The sequence below is a fragment of the Mchenga conophoros genome, linkage group LG18 (assembly GCF_057382185.1).
Source record: "Mchenga conophoros isolate Kocher_MC1m ecotype Shallow Benthic linkage group LG18, M_conophoros_male_GT1.1, whole genome shotgun sequence".
In the NCBI taxonomy this organism is placed as follows: domain Eukaryota; kingdom Metazoa; phylum Chordata; class Actinopteri; order Cichliformes; family Cichlidae; genus Mchenga; species Mchenga conophoros.
Window position 1 is genome coordinate 1989434 of NC_140543.1, and position 14898 is coordinate 2004331.

General features: G+C 47.7%; 2 protein-coding genes across 3 annotated transcripts; one reads left to right on the forward strand and one right to left on the reverse strand.

Moving 5' to 3' along the window:
- Positions 1-183: 183 nt before the first annotated feature.
- Positions 184-3836, reverse strand: LOC146552835 (uncharacterized). 2 transcript variants are annotated; one of them, XM_085254440.1, is made up of 2 exons: positions 1860-3107; positions 184-523 (listed from the first exon to the last, which is right to left on the reverse strand). In XM_085254440.1, exons 1-2 carry the CDS (start codon positions 2029-2031, stop codon positions 330-332), a joined length of 366 nt encoding a protein of 121 aa, XP_085110566.1. In that variant the 5' UTR covers positions 2032-3107; the 3' UTR covers positions 184-329. The 2 variants fall into 2 exon arrangements, 1 of the variants encoding a protein (XP_085110566.1); XR_014889475.1 differs by lacking the exon at positions 1860-3107 and adding an exon at positions 3150-3836 and having other exon boundaries at positions 387-523.
- Positions 3837-4235: 399 nt separating this feature from the next.
- On the forward strand, positions 4236-12401 carry LOC146552836 (uncharacterized). Its single transcript, XM_085254250.1, has 3 exons — positions 4236-4641; positions 7224-7817; positions 10653-12401. Exons 1-3 carry the CDS (start codon positions 4467-4469, stop codon positions 11492-11494), a joined length of 1611 nt encoding a protein of 536 aa, XP_085110376.1. The 5' UTR covers positions 4236-4466; the 3' UTR covers positions 11495-12401.
- The last annotated feature ends 2497 nt before the right edge of the window (positions 12402-14898 follow it).

Consider the following 14898-nt stretch of genomic DNA (forward strand, 5'->3'; position numbering starts at 1 on the left):
TGCCGCAGGTTTTGCAGTCCAGCGTCTCACCTGTGTGACTTCTCATGTGAGTTTTTAACATCGCGGACTGAATGAACCGTTCCCCGCAGGTGTCACAGGTGTACGCGCTCTCTCCCGTGTGCGTCCTCATGTGGAGCGCCAGCTTATCGCTCCTCACGAAGCCTTTTCCGCAGGTGTCGCAGGCGTACAGCTTCACGCCCGTGTGGATCCTGCGATGTATCATCCGGGACCTGTGCTGAAAGGCTTTTCCACAAACATCACATTTCACCCTCTTCTTCCCGCGTCTGTCACACAGTGGCGCTCTAACATGTGAGAGTCGTTCACACAGTTTATGCGTGCTGTGTAAGTATAGTGACCATGAAGGGATCGCTCTGCTGCCCGACTACCAGCTGCTCCTCCTGCTTCCCTTCGATCTGTGGAGCTTCTGGTTCCTCCTGGTCCACACTGGAGCTCCTCTCCTGGTCACAGAGCTGCTGCTCAGGGAGAACCTCCTCCTCCTCACAGACCTGCTGCTGTGGGACGTCTGGAGGGATAAAGGGTTGATAATGTCACAAAAAGAAAAAAAGATCACAGCTGATCTACATGCTTGAAATCAGGGCTGCTGAGTCAATATTAAGATGATTATCATGGAAAACATAATGGACAAGAAGGAACTGATCTTTTAAAATGTAGCGGCTCTGCAACTTTAACAGTTCATAAAACTTCAAAGCTGGAAGTAACGTCTGATCTATCCTGAAATGAACCAAGCCAGCACAGGGAAGTGAAACTTAAAGTCTGCATCTGCGGCTCTTTGTGGCTGCTTCCACGAGAGGTTTCACTCATGTAGGGAACATTTGGTCACCACTCAGGAAGCAGCTTCCTGCTTTCAGCCCATGTTTGCGTTATGACGAGCTGCAGACGGGAGCTCCTCGACCTAAACAGGTTAGAGGAACTGAGAAACGGGGCCGCCCGGCAGGAGTGTCGGAGCTGGCTTTTGTTTTTCCATCAGGTTAAACTGGTGAAGGTTTGAGGCCAGCACAGAGTGAATCCACAGTTCCAAACGATTTCAGGAAAACTGAGAAAAACTAAAAGGTCTCAAATGTACACCGGTTGTCTTGAGTTCTCCTGTTTTCACACATGCACCTCTGCTCTCTTTGGCAGTGCGTCGCAGCTGATAACCCTCCATCTCCTCCTACCCCAGCATCCTCCTCTGTCCTCCTTCATTACACCCATGAACCTCCTCTGAGGTCTTCCTCTTTCCCTCCTGCCTGGCAGCTCCATCTTCATCCTCCTTTGTCTGATATATCCACCCTCCCTCCTCTGCACGTGTCCAAACCCTCTCAGCCTCTCCTCTCTGATGGACTCATCTCTGATCCATGCTGCTCGCTGAACATGTGATCATCTTCAGCTCGGCCTCATGTCTTCGTGTCAGAGCCACCGTCTCCAAACATCCATCCCAGCAGGTCTCACTGCCAGCTTTAAACTTTCCCTTTCACTCCTTTCACTTACGCTGCTGTCCTTTTGTCACAGATCACCCGTGACACTCTCCACCCTGCCTGCCTGTTTCGATGATTGACCCGAGTTATTTAAACTCATCTACTGCTGCCCCCTTCAGCTTCCCCTGTCTCCCTCTTTTTTTTACTGCACTAAGATGTTGACTTTTGACATGTTTTCTGTGTTTGCAGTTGTAAACGTGAGCGCTAATTTCGTGGCTGACCTCAAAAACACCTTCTACGTCCATCAGTGCGTCAAACCTGAGACCCTGTGATCCACACTAGCTCACACTCAGGCTGTGCAGGAAACCCACGGCCTGTTCGCTCGCAGCTGAATAAACGTCCCGCAGAGCTGTGATCAGGATCCTCCCTCAGAGGGACACTCACCTGTCCTGTGCAGCTTGATTTGGGGTTTCCAGGTGATATCCAGCAGTCTGCGCTGACGGTCGATCTCTTCCTCGTACTGGACGATCGTTTTTTCAAACTCCAAGAATATTTGTTCAGCAGCAGCAGTTAGTCGCTCGTTGATGAACTCTCTCAGATACTGAACTGAAGGCATCGTTGCTGCAGCACAGTCTCCGCTCAACAGAAATAAAACTACTATCTGTTTACTTCCTCTGTGTGTCACAGTGAGAGGTTCCGACAGCGCATCGGCGTCTAACTTTCGTTCCGCCTACACAAACGAAGCGTCCACGTGATAAAAGGTAAACACTGAAAACTAACGGGTGTGAAGAAGGAAAGTCAAATATAAAATCATCTTCGTGGAGATTTGAATTTTATTTTTAACCCATCAGAACATTTTTGATGCTTAAAAGTTACAAACTCTAGAACATTCCTGTTGTCCGTTTTTCAGATCTAATAATGGGAGTCTGTTACTTCCCGATCGTTGTCTCTTGAGTCACCACAAAGCCTGGATGCAGTGTAGATGAAACTGCTTTCAGCTGCTCCTTTATTCACACCGGGTAGCTCCACATGTTAGCTTTGGTACTTTTTACTCCAGATGTCCTTCCTGATGTGTCCCTGAAGGATTTGTGTCTGCTCTTGGGGTCAAACCAGGGATTTTTCACTTGTTAAATGTAAACCCCCACACTATCTGCTTTTGATCAACTAAGCATGTCTAGAATGAGTCATCTTTCAGACAGACAGGGCTGCGTGACATCGGCTGGGATTGGAAAGCGTACGATATCAGGCAGATTTTCAGGAAAACATTCATGAGTCCATACATTGTTCCCTCATTATCCACCTTTTCAGGGCACAGACACTGACTCGTTCACAGTGTTGGGAAGGTTACTTTTAAAATGTATTCCGTTACAGAATACATGCCCCAAAATGTATTCTGTAACGTATTCCGTTACGTTACTCAATGAGAGTAACGTATTCTGAATACTTTGGATTACTTAATATATTATCGTGCTTTTTACAACAACGTGAATATACTTTTGCTGTGTGATTTATTACTATTACTGAAGGTCCGCGACTCCGAACTGTAGGAAAGGGACCTCTGACTAATAGGCGGGGTCCCTGTCGGCTCGTAGCTGAAAAATAGCTTTACTTTGTTGTGTGGGTCAACTTTGCTAGCAGAGACAGAGAGAGGCGTTGAAAGGCTCCAACGGAACTTATTGTTTTCGGAGGAAAACACGAACACGGTGTACAGTCGAGTCTTAATAGCTTACTTACAGCTGGGCTCGCCAGGCACTCTTCTTGGCTGCAGTGGTTATTATTATATTTACATGCTTCCAGCTCCCGTTTTTCCTCGACGACAACTCGTACCTTTCCACTCGCCTTTTTCTCCCTCCTCGCGCTCACAGACACATAACGTGTATGGCAGTCCATTCTCCCTGCAGCACGGACTACACTGCCCATGATGCTACATTCTTTAGAGCTATGCTTGTAGCATTCAGCCTGTTAGCTTAGCACAACAACAACAACGAAAAGGCGCTCTCTCACCCAGGAAACACACAGTCGCAGAGAGAGAGAGAGAGCGTCGCCCTGTAACCATGGCAACCGTAACGCTGCCGCCTGGAACAACAGAACGTAGCTGTCAAACAAAACCCAAACAAACAAAACCCAAACAGTCCTGACCCGCGACAATATGAAACAGGAAAGTACCGCAGTGTAATCCATTTATTTCAACAAAGTAACTGTATTCTGAATACCACCTTTTTAAACGGTAACTGTAACGGAATACAGTTACTCATATTTTGTATTCTAAATACGTAACGGCGGTACATGTATTCCGTTACTCCCCAACACTGCTCGTTCATCACAAGCAGCGTCTTCCGCAGCTGGAGGTTACATCCTGGCCTCCAGCAGATTTGCACACCATTAGTTTAGTCACGGAGAAAAGGGGCCAGAGAACAGATCAGGGACTCAACTCAGAGTTTAAGCTGGCTCACATTTTTTAACAGTGCACCATCTGAGTATTATCGCTCTGTTCACCCAGATCATTAATAAATAATGCACTAAGCTGCATCCCTGGCCTGCATGGGATCACACACCATGTGATCACACAACATCACACAAATACTTGATAATCAGTGCTCACTAACATCCACATAAAATCCTAGAATGTCATTCAGCAGGACTACCTGGATGCTCTGTTATTACTAGTTAACTGCAGCTTTTGGTGCTTCAAGAGTGGAGGGAGGAAAGTGAAAGCAGGTTCTCAGTGGGCCGGTTCAGTGGAAACTAGACTAAGACTGGGTGACAGGAGAAACTGGCCTAATGCAGTTTTCACTCAGGCCGAACGTAACTGAGCCAGAAGTGCAACAAGTCGCCCAAATGCGTCTGTGATGTGGGGTGACACACGCAGTGTATGTCTACAAATGACCTGCAGGGGGCAGCGGTGCGCCTGCGCTGAGTTTAGTCTGCCAGGAGAAGAAGAAAACCCACTCAAGGTTTATTGTTAGCTTAACTCCTCTGAGGGCTGGAGTGGAAGGCGGTGGGGTTTTCTTTCTTACCCTGTTTCAGGCCCGTGTTTCCGCAGGTGCAGTAATGATGACCTTACATCGGGACCTGAGACGGTTTATTAACGGCCGACTAACTGCTGCCGCCGAAGAAATATTCCTGGAGTTTGAAAAGACGATCGTCCAGTACGAGGAAGTGATCGACCGTCAGCGCAGACTGCTGGAGATCACCTGGAAGCCTCAGATAAAGCTGCACAGAATAGGTGAGTCCACGCTCAGCGAGAAAAACACTTCACGGAGGATCCTAACCGGAGCTCCACGGCACATTTACTCAGCCAGGAGCTGAACACGAGCTGCGGGACAGTAGGCCGTGTATTTCCTGCGGGGTTTGGATTGTTGCGGGAAGAAACGAGTGAGGCCGAACTAACATGGCTGTGATTGGCACACAGTCCGTGGGCCCAGCAGCACGCAGAGCTGGGCCGGGCTAGAGCCGCGGACAGCGAGGTGGCGATCCGCGTTCAGCTCTGCTTTTACGCGCGGGGTGATTGATGAAGCAGGAGTGCTGGGGCCAGAGTGAGCAGAGGGTCACGTCATTAAATACCTCTCACCTGAAAACAATTCCCGGTGAAAGTTCGACCTCTGACTGTCTGCAAAGTGTCAGGGCCCTGCTGCCATTGGTGCTCTCAAACATCCTTGAAGGGTTGGAGGGAGGCTGTGTAAGATTCCAGCATCTATAACGGCCCTGAGCTCGGTCCTTCACAGGGTTCAGGGTACATAGCTGCTTCTATGAATGAACCCCTCCAGTTTTTGTTCTACAGCAAACGGTGGAGGCATGTAACCCTTAGTGGGGGTTGTCCCCTGTGAGACAGTCCTGAGGGACGTTACATGAGTCGTGTGTGAAAATGTGCTTCACAATGACACGGATGGCACAGACATGTACACGTCCTCCCAGGCATGACACCCGAATCCCTTCAGGGTTGCACCAAGAATCAGTGTAAAGTCTGTAAATCAGACCTGTGGCGCTTCCTGCTGTGCAAAGCAATAAGAGAGAAGCAAAAAAAAGTAACTTTTATACACAAGGCTTAAAATATTCTTTTAAACAGTCGGCCGCATGTCTTCTTTATTAAAGCCTGAATATGGAAACACTTTCATCCAGCCTGTGTGATATTCCCCAGTTATGACACCGTGTACCAAAACCAGCTGTTTTAGAAAGACCACGTTTCTGTTCATAACGTATCCAAAATCTGTGACGGTCTTTGCTCTCATTTTTCAAATATACATCTATGAAACACTCCTATGTCTTTCTCAATAGAGCCTCACCTGTGGGATTGTCACAGGGGACTGTGGGAGGTCTCATGTGACCAACGTGCTGTCAGTAATGGAAGGAAACACTAAGCACCTAGGAGGCGCATCTGTAAAAGATGGAACGGATGGTTTTGTACAGATGTCCATGAAAATGCAAACAAACACATGATCAAAGCGTTAGTCCAAGAATCCCTCTGTTTGAAGAGTCGCTCGTGTTGTTGGTTCCTGCAGCTGCGACGGGGGTTTGATGTCATTTGATGTCGTGCATGATTAATAGTGCGAGCCACCCGCTGTAGCGCTGATTGCTGATTGTTTGGTGGCTCAGAGAGGAGAGTGCAGCTGCAGCTCAGGAAAGAGGAAGGAGACAAAAAGAGACACCAGGGAGTTTGTTTATTTTCCACTTCCTGCTTGAAGACAGAGCAGCGCCTATAAATAGCAGCAAGAGAGGAAAGAATCACATTTGAAGGCATTACTCTGCGACCTGTGACAAACACGTCGTCGTTAATGTGTCGTGAATGAAAGCGTTGAATGGAGAGGCCGGAGAATCAGTGTCTGGAGATTAATGAGAAGCCGAATGAGGAAACGGGCTTGACACTGTTAGCAGCAGCAGCTCTGCTCGTGGTCACCTTCCTGTTTTTATTATTGAGCAGCTCTGTGAGCCCAGATAAGAGGAAGTAAAGCTAAATGAAGAATCAAAGCGGACACGTGTGATTCAGCTGAGGAAGAACATCCGTGACATGCAGACCACACTCATACCTGGTTTTTCTGTTCCAGTATTTACTTTCCTTTTACTGACAGCAGACGCTGAGCCACGTCAACCAAACAAGCAGTCTGTGGTTGAAAAGCCTGAGATCCCTGAAATTTGAACCCTGCTGATGGTTTCGCCCTCAGCTCAGTCACGGTTGGATCTCACAGAGACACACGTCCATCTTTATTGGTACATGAATCCTATAATTACTCCTTATCAGAACTGTAATCGCTGCCTTTTTGCTGACCCAGTAATTTGAAATATCTTTGAGCCTTCCCGGCTCAGATCTGCACTCCTCTACGGTCTGCTGGTGATGCGTTCAAGGACTCGTTTAAATGCAGAAAACTACATGTGCTGCATACAGCAGCCTGCAGTTACTAATGCCTGGGATTTTGACTTGATCACAGACTTGCATTCAGAGCTGAAGTTGGTGCATGAAACGTTAATGCTGTCTGACTCTTTCCAGTCATGAACTACATTCAGCCATCGATGTGCACACACTCTGCTGCTGTGTGGTCGTTGTGCTCCTGGGACTCTCTCAGAAAAGACTGATCTCAAACAGAATTATTGATCAATAAAGTTTAAAAGGATAAAACACACCTGACAGGAGGTAAAGTTTGTGGGTCAAAAACGGGGACGTGCAGCTAAAAGTATTTTGTACTCTGAGCTTTGCAAATGACACACATGAAGCAGATTATGTGTTGATTATCGTTAAATTCCAGTTGTGTGTATGAGCAGATGTTTCTCTGTCATCGCACCGGTGACCTTCCTTTTCTCTCTCTGTCCCTCCAGGCCTCCCACAGCACCATGACTCCAACAGGGAGAAACTTCCTACAGAGCAGGAGAAGCTCTCCAGCCTGGAGCAGGAGTCACAACATGATCGTAATAAGGACGAGGCTCCTTCTGAACAGGAGACCTCCAGCCTGAAGCTGGATCCTCCTCAGCAACATGACTGTAATAAGGAACGGGTTCTTCCTGAGCAGGAGGGGAACTCCAGGCTGGAGCAGGAACCTCTGCAGGTTAAAGAGGAACTGGAAGAACTCCACACCAGCCGAGTGGAAGCAGCGCCTCTGCAGATTAAAGAGGAGCAGGAGGAGCTCTGCACCGCCTACCAGGCAGAGCACCTTATAGTGAAGGAGGAGGACGATACCTTAATGGTGACTCTTACTTACGGGGAAAGTGACAGTGAAACAGAGCCAATCAGCGAGCAGCTCCTGTCTCACAGCCCGCCTGCAGCCGAGAGCCGAGATCAGGAAGGGAGCACGAACGCAGCCTCGGGATCGGGCGCAGACGCAGAGCCAAAGCCAACGAAGAGACTCGCTAAAAGCAGAAGTGACAGTGCAGAGCGCGCTCCCATGTCAGAGAGTCAGGGTAATACGGACGCAGGTAAAAAGCCTTTGAAATGTTACGTTTGTGAGAAAGTTTTTAAGGATAAGTCCCAAATAAAAAGACACGTCAGGATCCACACGGGCGAGAAGCCGTTCGCGTGCAGCACCTGCGGGAAGAAGTTCTATCAGATATACTTACTGAAATATCACGAAAGGACTCACACGGGCGAGAAGCCGTACTCCTGCAAAATATGTGCGAAAAAGTTCAGGTGTAGCGACAGTCTGTTGGTCCACATGAGAATCCACACGGGCGAGAAGCCGTACGGGTGTAAAACGTGCGGGAAGAGATTCATCTGCACGTCAAACCTGAAGAGCCACACAAGGATCCACACGGGCGAGAGGCCGCATTCCTGCAAAACCTGCGGGAAGAGCTTCACTCAGAGGGGCAGCCTGACCGTCCACATGAGGACGCACACGGGCGAGAAGCTGTACTCCTGCAAAGCGTGCGGGAAGCGTTTCTGTCAGAGCGGGACGCTGCTGATCCACATGAGGACGCACACGGGCGAGAAGCGCTACTCTTGTAAAATTTGTGAGAAGAACTTTACTCAGAGCAGTCACTTGTTGCGCCACACGAGGACTCACACAGACGAGAAGTCGTCCTGAAATCTCAGCAGGGGGCCGGGGTGAAAACGCCCCCTCCCGGGCAATAAGCAGAGCGTTCGGACGAGCTCCGGCACCGTGCAGGGCGGAGTCATAAAAGCTGGCTCTGGCCCGAACAGCACTGCATTTGTAGCTTTCACAGTATCGCTTTTGTTCTAGTATTTGGTAAAGTGTCCGACGCTGACCCGGGTCGCCGCCTCTGAAATCTTAAACATTCAGCGACGGTGCACCGATGGCCGAGTGCGTTCCCTGTGTGACGCTGTTACAGTGGCTTTGCATGATTCTCTGCTCAAAGCGATCTTCACCTGACAGCGAGCTGTGATGCAGCGTCCGAGATCGTCCTGCCTCCCTTTAAGCTGACTTTTTTTTGATTGGCTGCCCGTTATTGTTGTACAGAGGGTGTCAGAGGCAAGACTGAACATCAGTACAGGTATTAGAAAGAATAACCTTTTAAAAGCGGCGATTCTCAGGCTACATCCACACGTACACAAGTATTTTTCTAAATGGAGATTTTCCATTTTCAATAACAAAAACAAAAAAGTATAAAATCCACACGTGCATGTTTGAGATCTCCGTCCACATGTAAACGCAAAAAATGAAGTCAAACGCTGTCGAGAACATGCCAAATCCTAACCATGCAGAAATGTTGGCCAATCAGAAGTCTTGCAGGCCGGGAGGGAAAGAGTAAACAAAGAAACGAGTCGTACGTGTGGACAGACATTATTCCTCAACATCACACTGGAAACAGCAAAAAACAAGAAGGTGTGTAAGCGTGTAAATACTGCAGGCAGCACGACTAACACCAACAGTTTGTCTGCACCACTGTAGAAATCCATCATGTAAACAAAAGGCGCTGCAAGACTGAATCTCTCGTCCACACGTAAACACAAAAACTGAGTTTTTGAAAATCTCCACCCTGGGAGGAGTTTAAGTCTCAGTCTTCAGTGCTCCAAACGGCGTTTGGAGGGTGGATGAAAGGCCAAACGCAGAGAAAGAGCTGCATCTTCAAAACTACGTGTGGACGTAGCCTCAGTGCTGCAGATCTCCAGACTTTCATCGGCGCCTCATCAGACACGCGCCGATACGTTTTTACCAAACAAACTGAGGATATTTAGGATCTTTTTTAATAAGCAGCTCGTTAAGATCGTCGCACAGACGAGCTGGTTCTGTTCGTAGCGTCAGATTAGCTGTCGCTCTCTCTCCTTTGGCTCATCTGAAACTTTAATGTTCACATCTGTATTTTAAACTGCGTAAAAACAGAGCGCGGGCTCGTTACTGACGCGTGGTTGTGAAATCAGAGCGAGCCGGGCTGTGTGTCTGTTCTCTCTTCTGCTGCTCTCACGGTTGTCGTGTTGCGTTGTCGTCTTCTCTGTACTTTTGTGGAGGATTGTGTAAGGGCGCTGAGTCCCACATGCTCTGCCAGTGTTCTGTTACTGTGTGTGCCACTCTTCCACAGAATAAACATGCAGATCCAATCCCTGCGGTCACTGGTGTTTTTTAACCCACGAGCAGCCAGTTTGGAGCAGACGCTGTCTTTGAGGTTTGATTTCTGTCGGCGATCATGCAAACAGGTTCATTTCAGAGTCCCTGCAGCTGCTCCTGAGGAGTGGAAGAAAAACTAGAAAGTGGGATTCAGGAGATCATCCAAGCATTCCTTCCTCTCCAGCTGACGTCAGGAGTGTGGGCTGAGAACCGCTTCCCCCGCCTGAGTGGCCTCAAAGTCGGCTGGTAGTCCTGCTCCAGCAGCCGCAGTGGAAGATTTTCCCCAGGCTGATCTCCCAGCTCCACTCCCACCTTGTGTGCTTGTTATGTCTGCAGTCATAGCAAAGTTAATCCTAACAGATCTTTAGACGTCAGCTGGCTAAATAAACTTTGAAAAGCCTCCTCGCAGATGCCTGGATGTTACACGTCACTGGTTTTACAGTCACTTTGTTTCCTGGTGGAAGCTGAAGGCGGATTTCTGAAGCAGCTTCTGGTCATCAGGCTGAACAAGCTGGCAGAGACGTGATGTCAGTCTTGTTGTGCAAACACAAAGCTGAGTGCAGACGGCGGCGTCGCCCTAAAGCTCGTTTCTCCACCGAATTATGGAGACAGAAGCTGCTCTCTGAGTCCTGAGCTATTATCTTATTTGATCATTTGCACATACGTTACCCCGCAGAGCTCTAATAATTATAAGTGAAATATTTCTCCGGTGTTTTTCTGTCATCACATTCGTGTCATTCTGTCCCTCCAGACCTCCGACCGCGACACCTCTCCGAGGATGAGGAGGTTCTCGTGAACCAGGAGAGGGACTCCAGCCTGAACCAGGAGGAACCAGCAGCTCGACGGATCAAAGAGGAGGAGGAGGAGCTCAGCATCAGTCAGGAGGGAGAGCTGCTCGTTCTGGACGAGGACGGCGACACCATCATGGTGACCGTTACGTACGGGGAAAGTGACGACAGCGACCCAGAACCGGAGCGGGAGCAGCTCCCCTCTCACAGCTCTCCTGTGGCCGAGAGCCGACGTCAGGACAGAGGCAACCACGTGGACTCGGGATCGGCTGTGCAAGCGATGTACAACAACATGGACAACGGCCTGATATTTAGCGGCCCTGTTTACATGCAAGGCTTTAGGAATGAACCTCTGATGATGCAACAAGACATAAGCGACCCGGACGAGAAGCCGTATCCCTGCAAAATATGCGGGAAACACTTTCGTAAACGCTTTAATCTGGAGATCCACATGAGGGCTCACACGGGCGAGAAGCCGTTCTCGTGTAACGTGTGCGGGAAAGGTTTCACTCGGAAGGACAGCGTGATCCTGCACATGAGGACCCACACGGGCGAGAGGCCGTTTATCTGCGGCTTCTGCGGGAGGCGGTTCGGTCGGAAGGATAATTTGGCGTCCCACATGAGGATCCACACCGGCGAGAGACCTCATTCCTGTAAAATTTGCGGCAAAAGTTTCTGCCAAAGTAACGACTTGTTGCGCCACACGAGGACTCACGCCGCCGAGAAGCCCGTTCCCTGCGACATATGCGGGAAAAGATTTCGGGACGCCTCGACGATGAATTTTCACAAAAAGAGGCACAAGTGAGAAGTCCCGAAGTGTTCAGGACTGAAAGGGAAAACGGTTTCATCTTTGTACAAGTAAAACACATCACGTGTGTCACGTCATAGCTCTCTACCTCTGCTACATGTGGGCTGTTTGGACACATTTTGTCTTCCTGGGTGTTCTGTGACTGCGTCAACTTTGAATCGTTTTAGAATTACGAGGCGTTGCTGACCGTGGGTACAAGCTTTATCTTCCTCTGTCCGGATTATGTTTGCTTTCGTCTGCAGCCGCATGAGGATATCTGAGCTGTAAGCAAAAGGTCAGAGTCTGCGTGAAGGTGTGGTCAGAATATCTGAAGTATGAAAGTGCTCCCAGTGCAAGGACGGCCCCAGAAATGGCGTGGTGATACAGACCTGTTGCGCATTAAGTGCCATTGAAGTTTCTGCAGCATCAGCGGAGGTGGCTGAATTCTCCGGATACTAAGGAAAGGTCATACAGTGCTTCCTTCACTACATCCTTCAGCAGAGGATCCTTCAGGGCACAGGTGTCGAACTCCAGGCCTCGAGAGCCGCTGTCCTGCAGGTTTTAGACGTGTCCTTGATCCAACACAGCTGATTTAAATGGCTGAATTATCTCATTAACATGAGGGCTGGTAATTAACTAATCAACCTAGCCCTAACTAACCCTGACCCAGGGTGAGATCTAAAACCTGCAGGACACCGGCCCGCGAGGCCTGGAGGTCGACACCCCTGCTTTAGGAAAACGAGACGATGCCGTCCCGTTTCGGGAAACGAGCGATCGAACCAAGCGACGCGGCTCAGATCATGAAAATGTTAATCCTGTGTTTTCCATTTTATTCTGATTCATTTGACCCTTACAGGCTGTGATGAACCCTCAGCTGAAGTATGATCATCATATTGTGATACAAATAAAATCTGCTTCTTGTAAAGTTGTGTTGTGCGATTTAATTTAATCTTAATTTGTTAAGATTGAGCTGTATAAAAGTATCTGTGGGTTTAGGGTTCACCGGCATTCAGGCTCATCATGGCTGAAGTCCTTCCTGAGGTTGTGCTGGGTCTCTGCAGCAGGAGATGAGCGGACAGGAAGTGCAATTAACCAGAATGTGAGAAACATCTGATTTCCCTTTATGGGCTGTTTTTGACGTTAAGTAAATCTGAATAATCTTGATGTGTTAATACAGCCTGCATGAAGACACGCCCAGAAACACGCCCTGCATGGCTGAGCTGCCAGCAGTAAACTGATAAAGCCTGTAACAGCACACAGGTGAGCTCGGAGGATCTCATCTGGTCCTCAGGATGTTGTAGTTTCATTACAATGGACCCACATCAACAACATCCACAGACACAGCATTAGGCACGCTGCATCAGAACAGTCGCATCTTTCCTTCACCTTAATGTTTTCCATCGAGGACAAGAAACAGGAGGGAATTTGTTTTTTGGGAACCATTCATCCAGATTCCTCTAACACTGTCAAAGACAGAATATGCTGCGCTAAAACCATCACGAGTCACAAAACAGTTTCAGCCTTGTAATAAAGTCTGGACAGTGATCAGATTTTCAAACAAATCCATTAAAATAAAACAATCAAGATCCAAACTAAATGCTAACTTTGAGTAGTTAATACATTTGTTAAGGGAGCAGGAGACTGAAACCCAGAGAAAGATGGAGCAGAGAGGAATGCACAAACAAGCACACGGAGCAAAAACATCTCTCCACAAAGGGAAAGACGAGACCACACGGGACCGATTACACAATGAGACGCAGCTGGGAACCGAGCACAGCTGCAGACAATCAAGGCGGGGCGGCAATCACACAGGAGGGAAGACAAAGAGGGGAAGGGAAGACAGAGCAGGCATGTGAGGAGAAGCAATCGCTCAAATAAAACAGGAAGAGGGACCCAGGACGGCAACGAGAAGCACAACAAACCCAGAACCATCAGAGTTTAACAGCAACACTGCAGTAACCATGAGGAGGAGTTTCATCTGTGTGTTTCCAAGAAGCTTTTGTTTACTAATCAGCAGGAAGCAGAACAAAGGGAGATGATCACAGGATCATTTCTTCCCACAGTTTTCGATGTCTTTGATTATTTCACTGCAGGGGGAAGAAACGAGCACAGATACAGAAGTAAAGTCAGTTACAGTAAAGGTAAAACATCCCCACGGTGCAGACTTCAGAGTCTAATCTGCAACATTTTACTTACTGTCCAGTTACAGATCGCATGTATCACATGACCTCAAATGATTTGTTTGTGAACAACATGACATGAAAGCAAATTAATTCACATTAAGTTCACTCCAGAGCACATCTGCTTATTCAAAGGGCTTAAAGTTGACCTCAAAAGGGCCTCAGCTGCCTGAGTCCAGTAAAAATACCTGTTAAAGCTTCACAAGGTTTTCCTTATTCTTCAGCTGCAGTCACATAAATCTCCTGTTCAAACAAACTGCCCTTTATAATTGAAATGTGTGTTTATATTGCAGACATTTTATAACTGCAGACATGATCATCTAAAACATGAGCACCACACGTGGAGCTTAACTGGCAGCACAGAGGCCAACTGAAGACTGAGCTGTTCAAACACAGCTTATTAAACTACAGGTGGAAACAATCAGGAAAATCACAGGGCAGGAAGTCAAACCAGCACACTGCATGAAAGAAAATCAAACTTCAAAGTCAAACAGGAAATAATCAGAGGAGACTAAACCTAACATGAACGCAGAGCGACCGAGACATAAAAACAGCCCGAGACAGAAGGAGGACGATCAGCAGCACAAAGACAAAGACCTGAACCAACAACCAGGCAGACCTGAAGCAGCTGAAGCTCACAACCACTAAAAGAAGAAGCACGGTTACATTCAGATAATGCAGGCTGCACGAGAAAGTGTGTGTGTGTCTGCATGCCAAGTATCCTTGGGCAAGATACTAACCCCAAGTTGCTCTCTGGTGCATCCATCGGAGTGTGAATGTGTGCGAACGTCGTTAGAAAAACACTCAGTTTAGAGTCAGTGCTTGTGTGATTGGGTGAATGTGCCATGTTGTAACAGCACTCTGAGCACGCCGGGAGAGTAGAAAAGCTCTATATAAGAATCAGTCCATTTACCATTTACACACACACACAGAACCAAAAACACTGAGATAATCATGGAAACAGAACAGTGTAAAAATCAACAAACTCAACATTAACTCAAAATTAAAATTAGAAACAAATTTGGAAAACGTTTTGTTTTTTGGGGTTTTTTCCTAAATACGCCCACTCGACGCCATTTTTCTTGTACATGTACAAACATTTTCTCATAATTTTTCCAAATATTTAAAATTTGCCTTCTTGTTATTTTGCAATTTTCTCCAAAACCTTTATACTGTTAAACTACCAGAAATGTACCATTAGTGGTCATTTTTAAATTAAAATGTATTATTATTATTGTTATT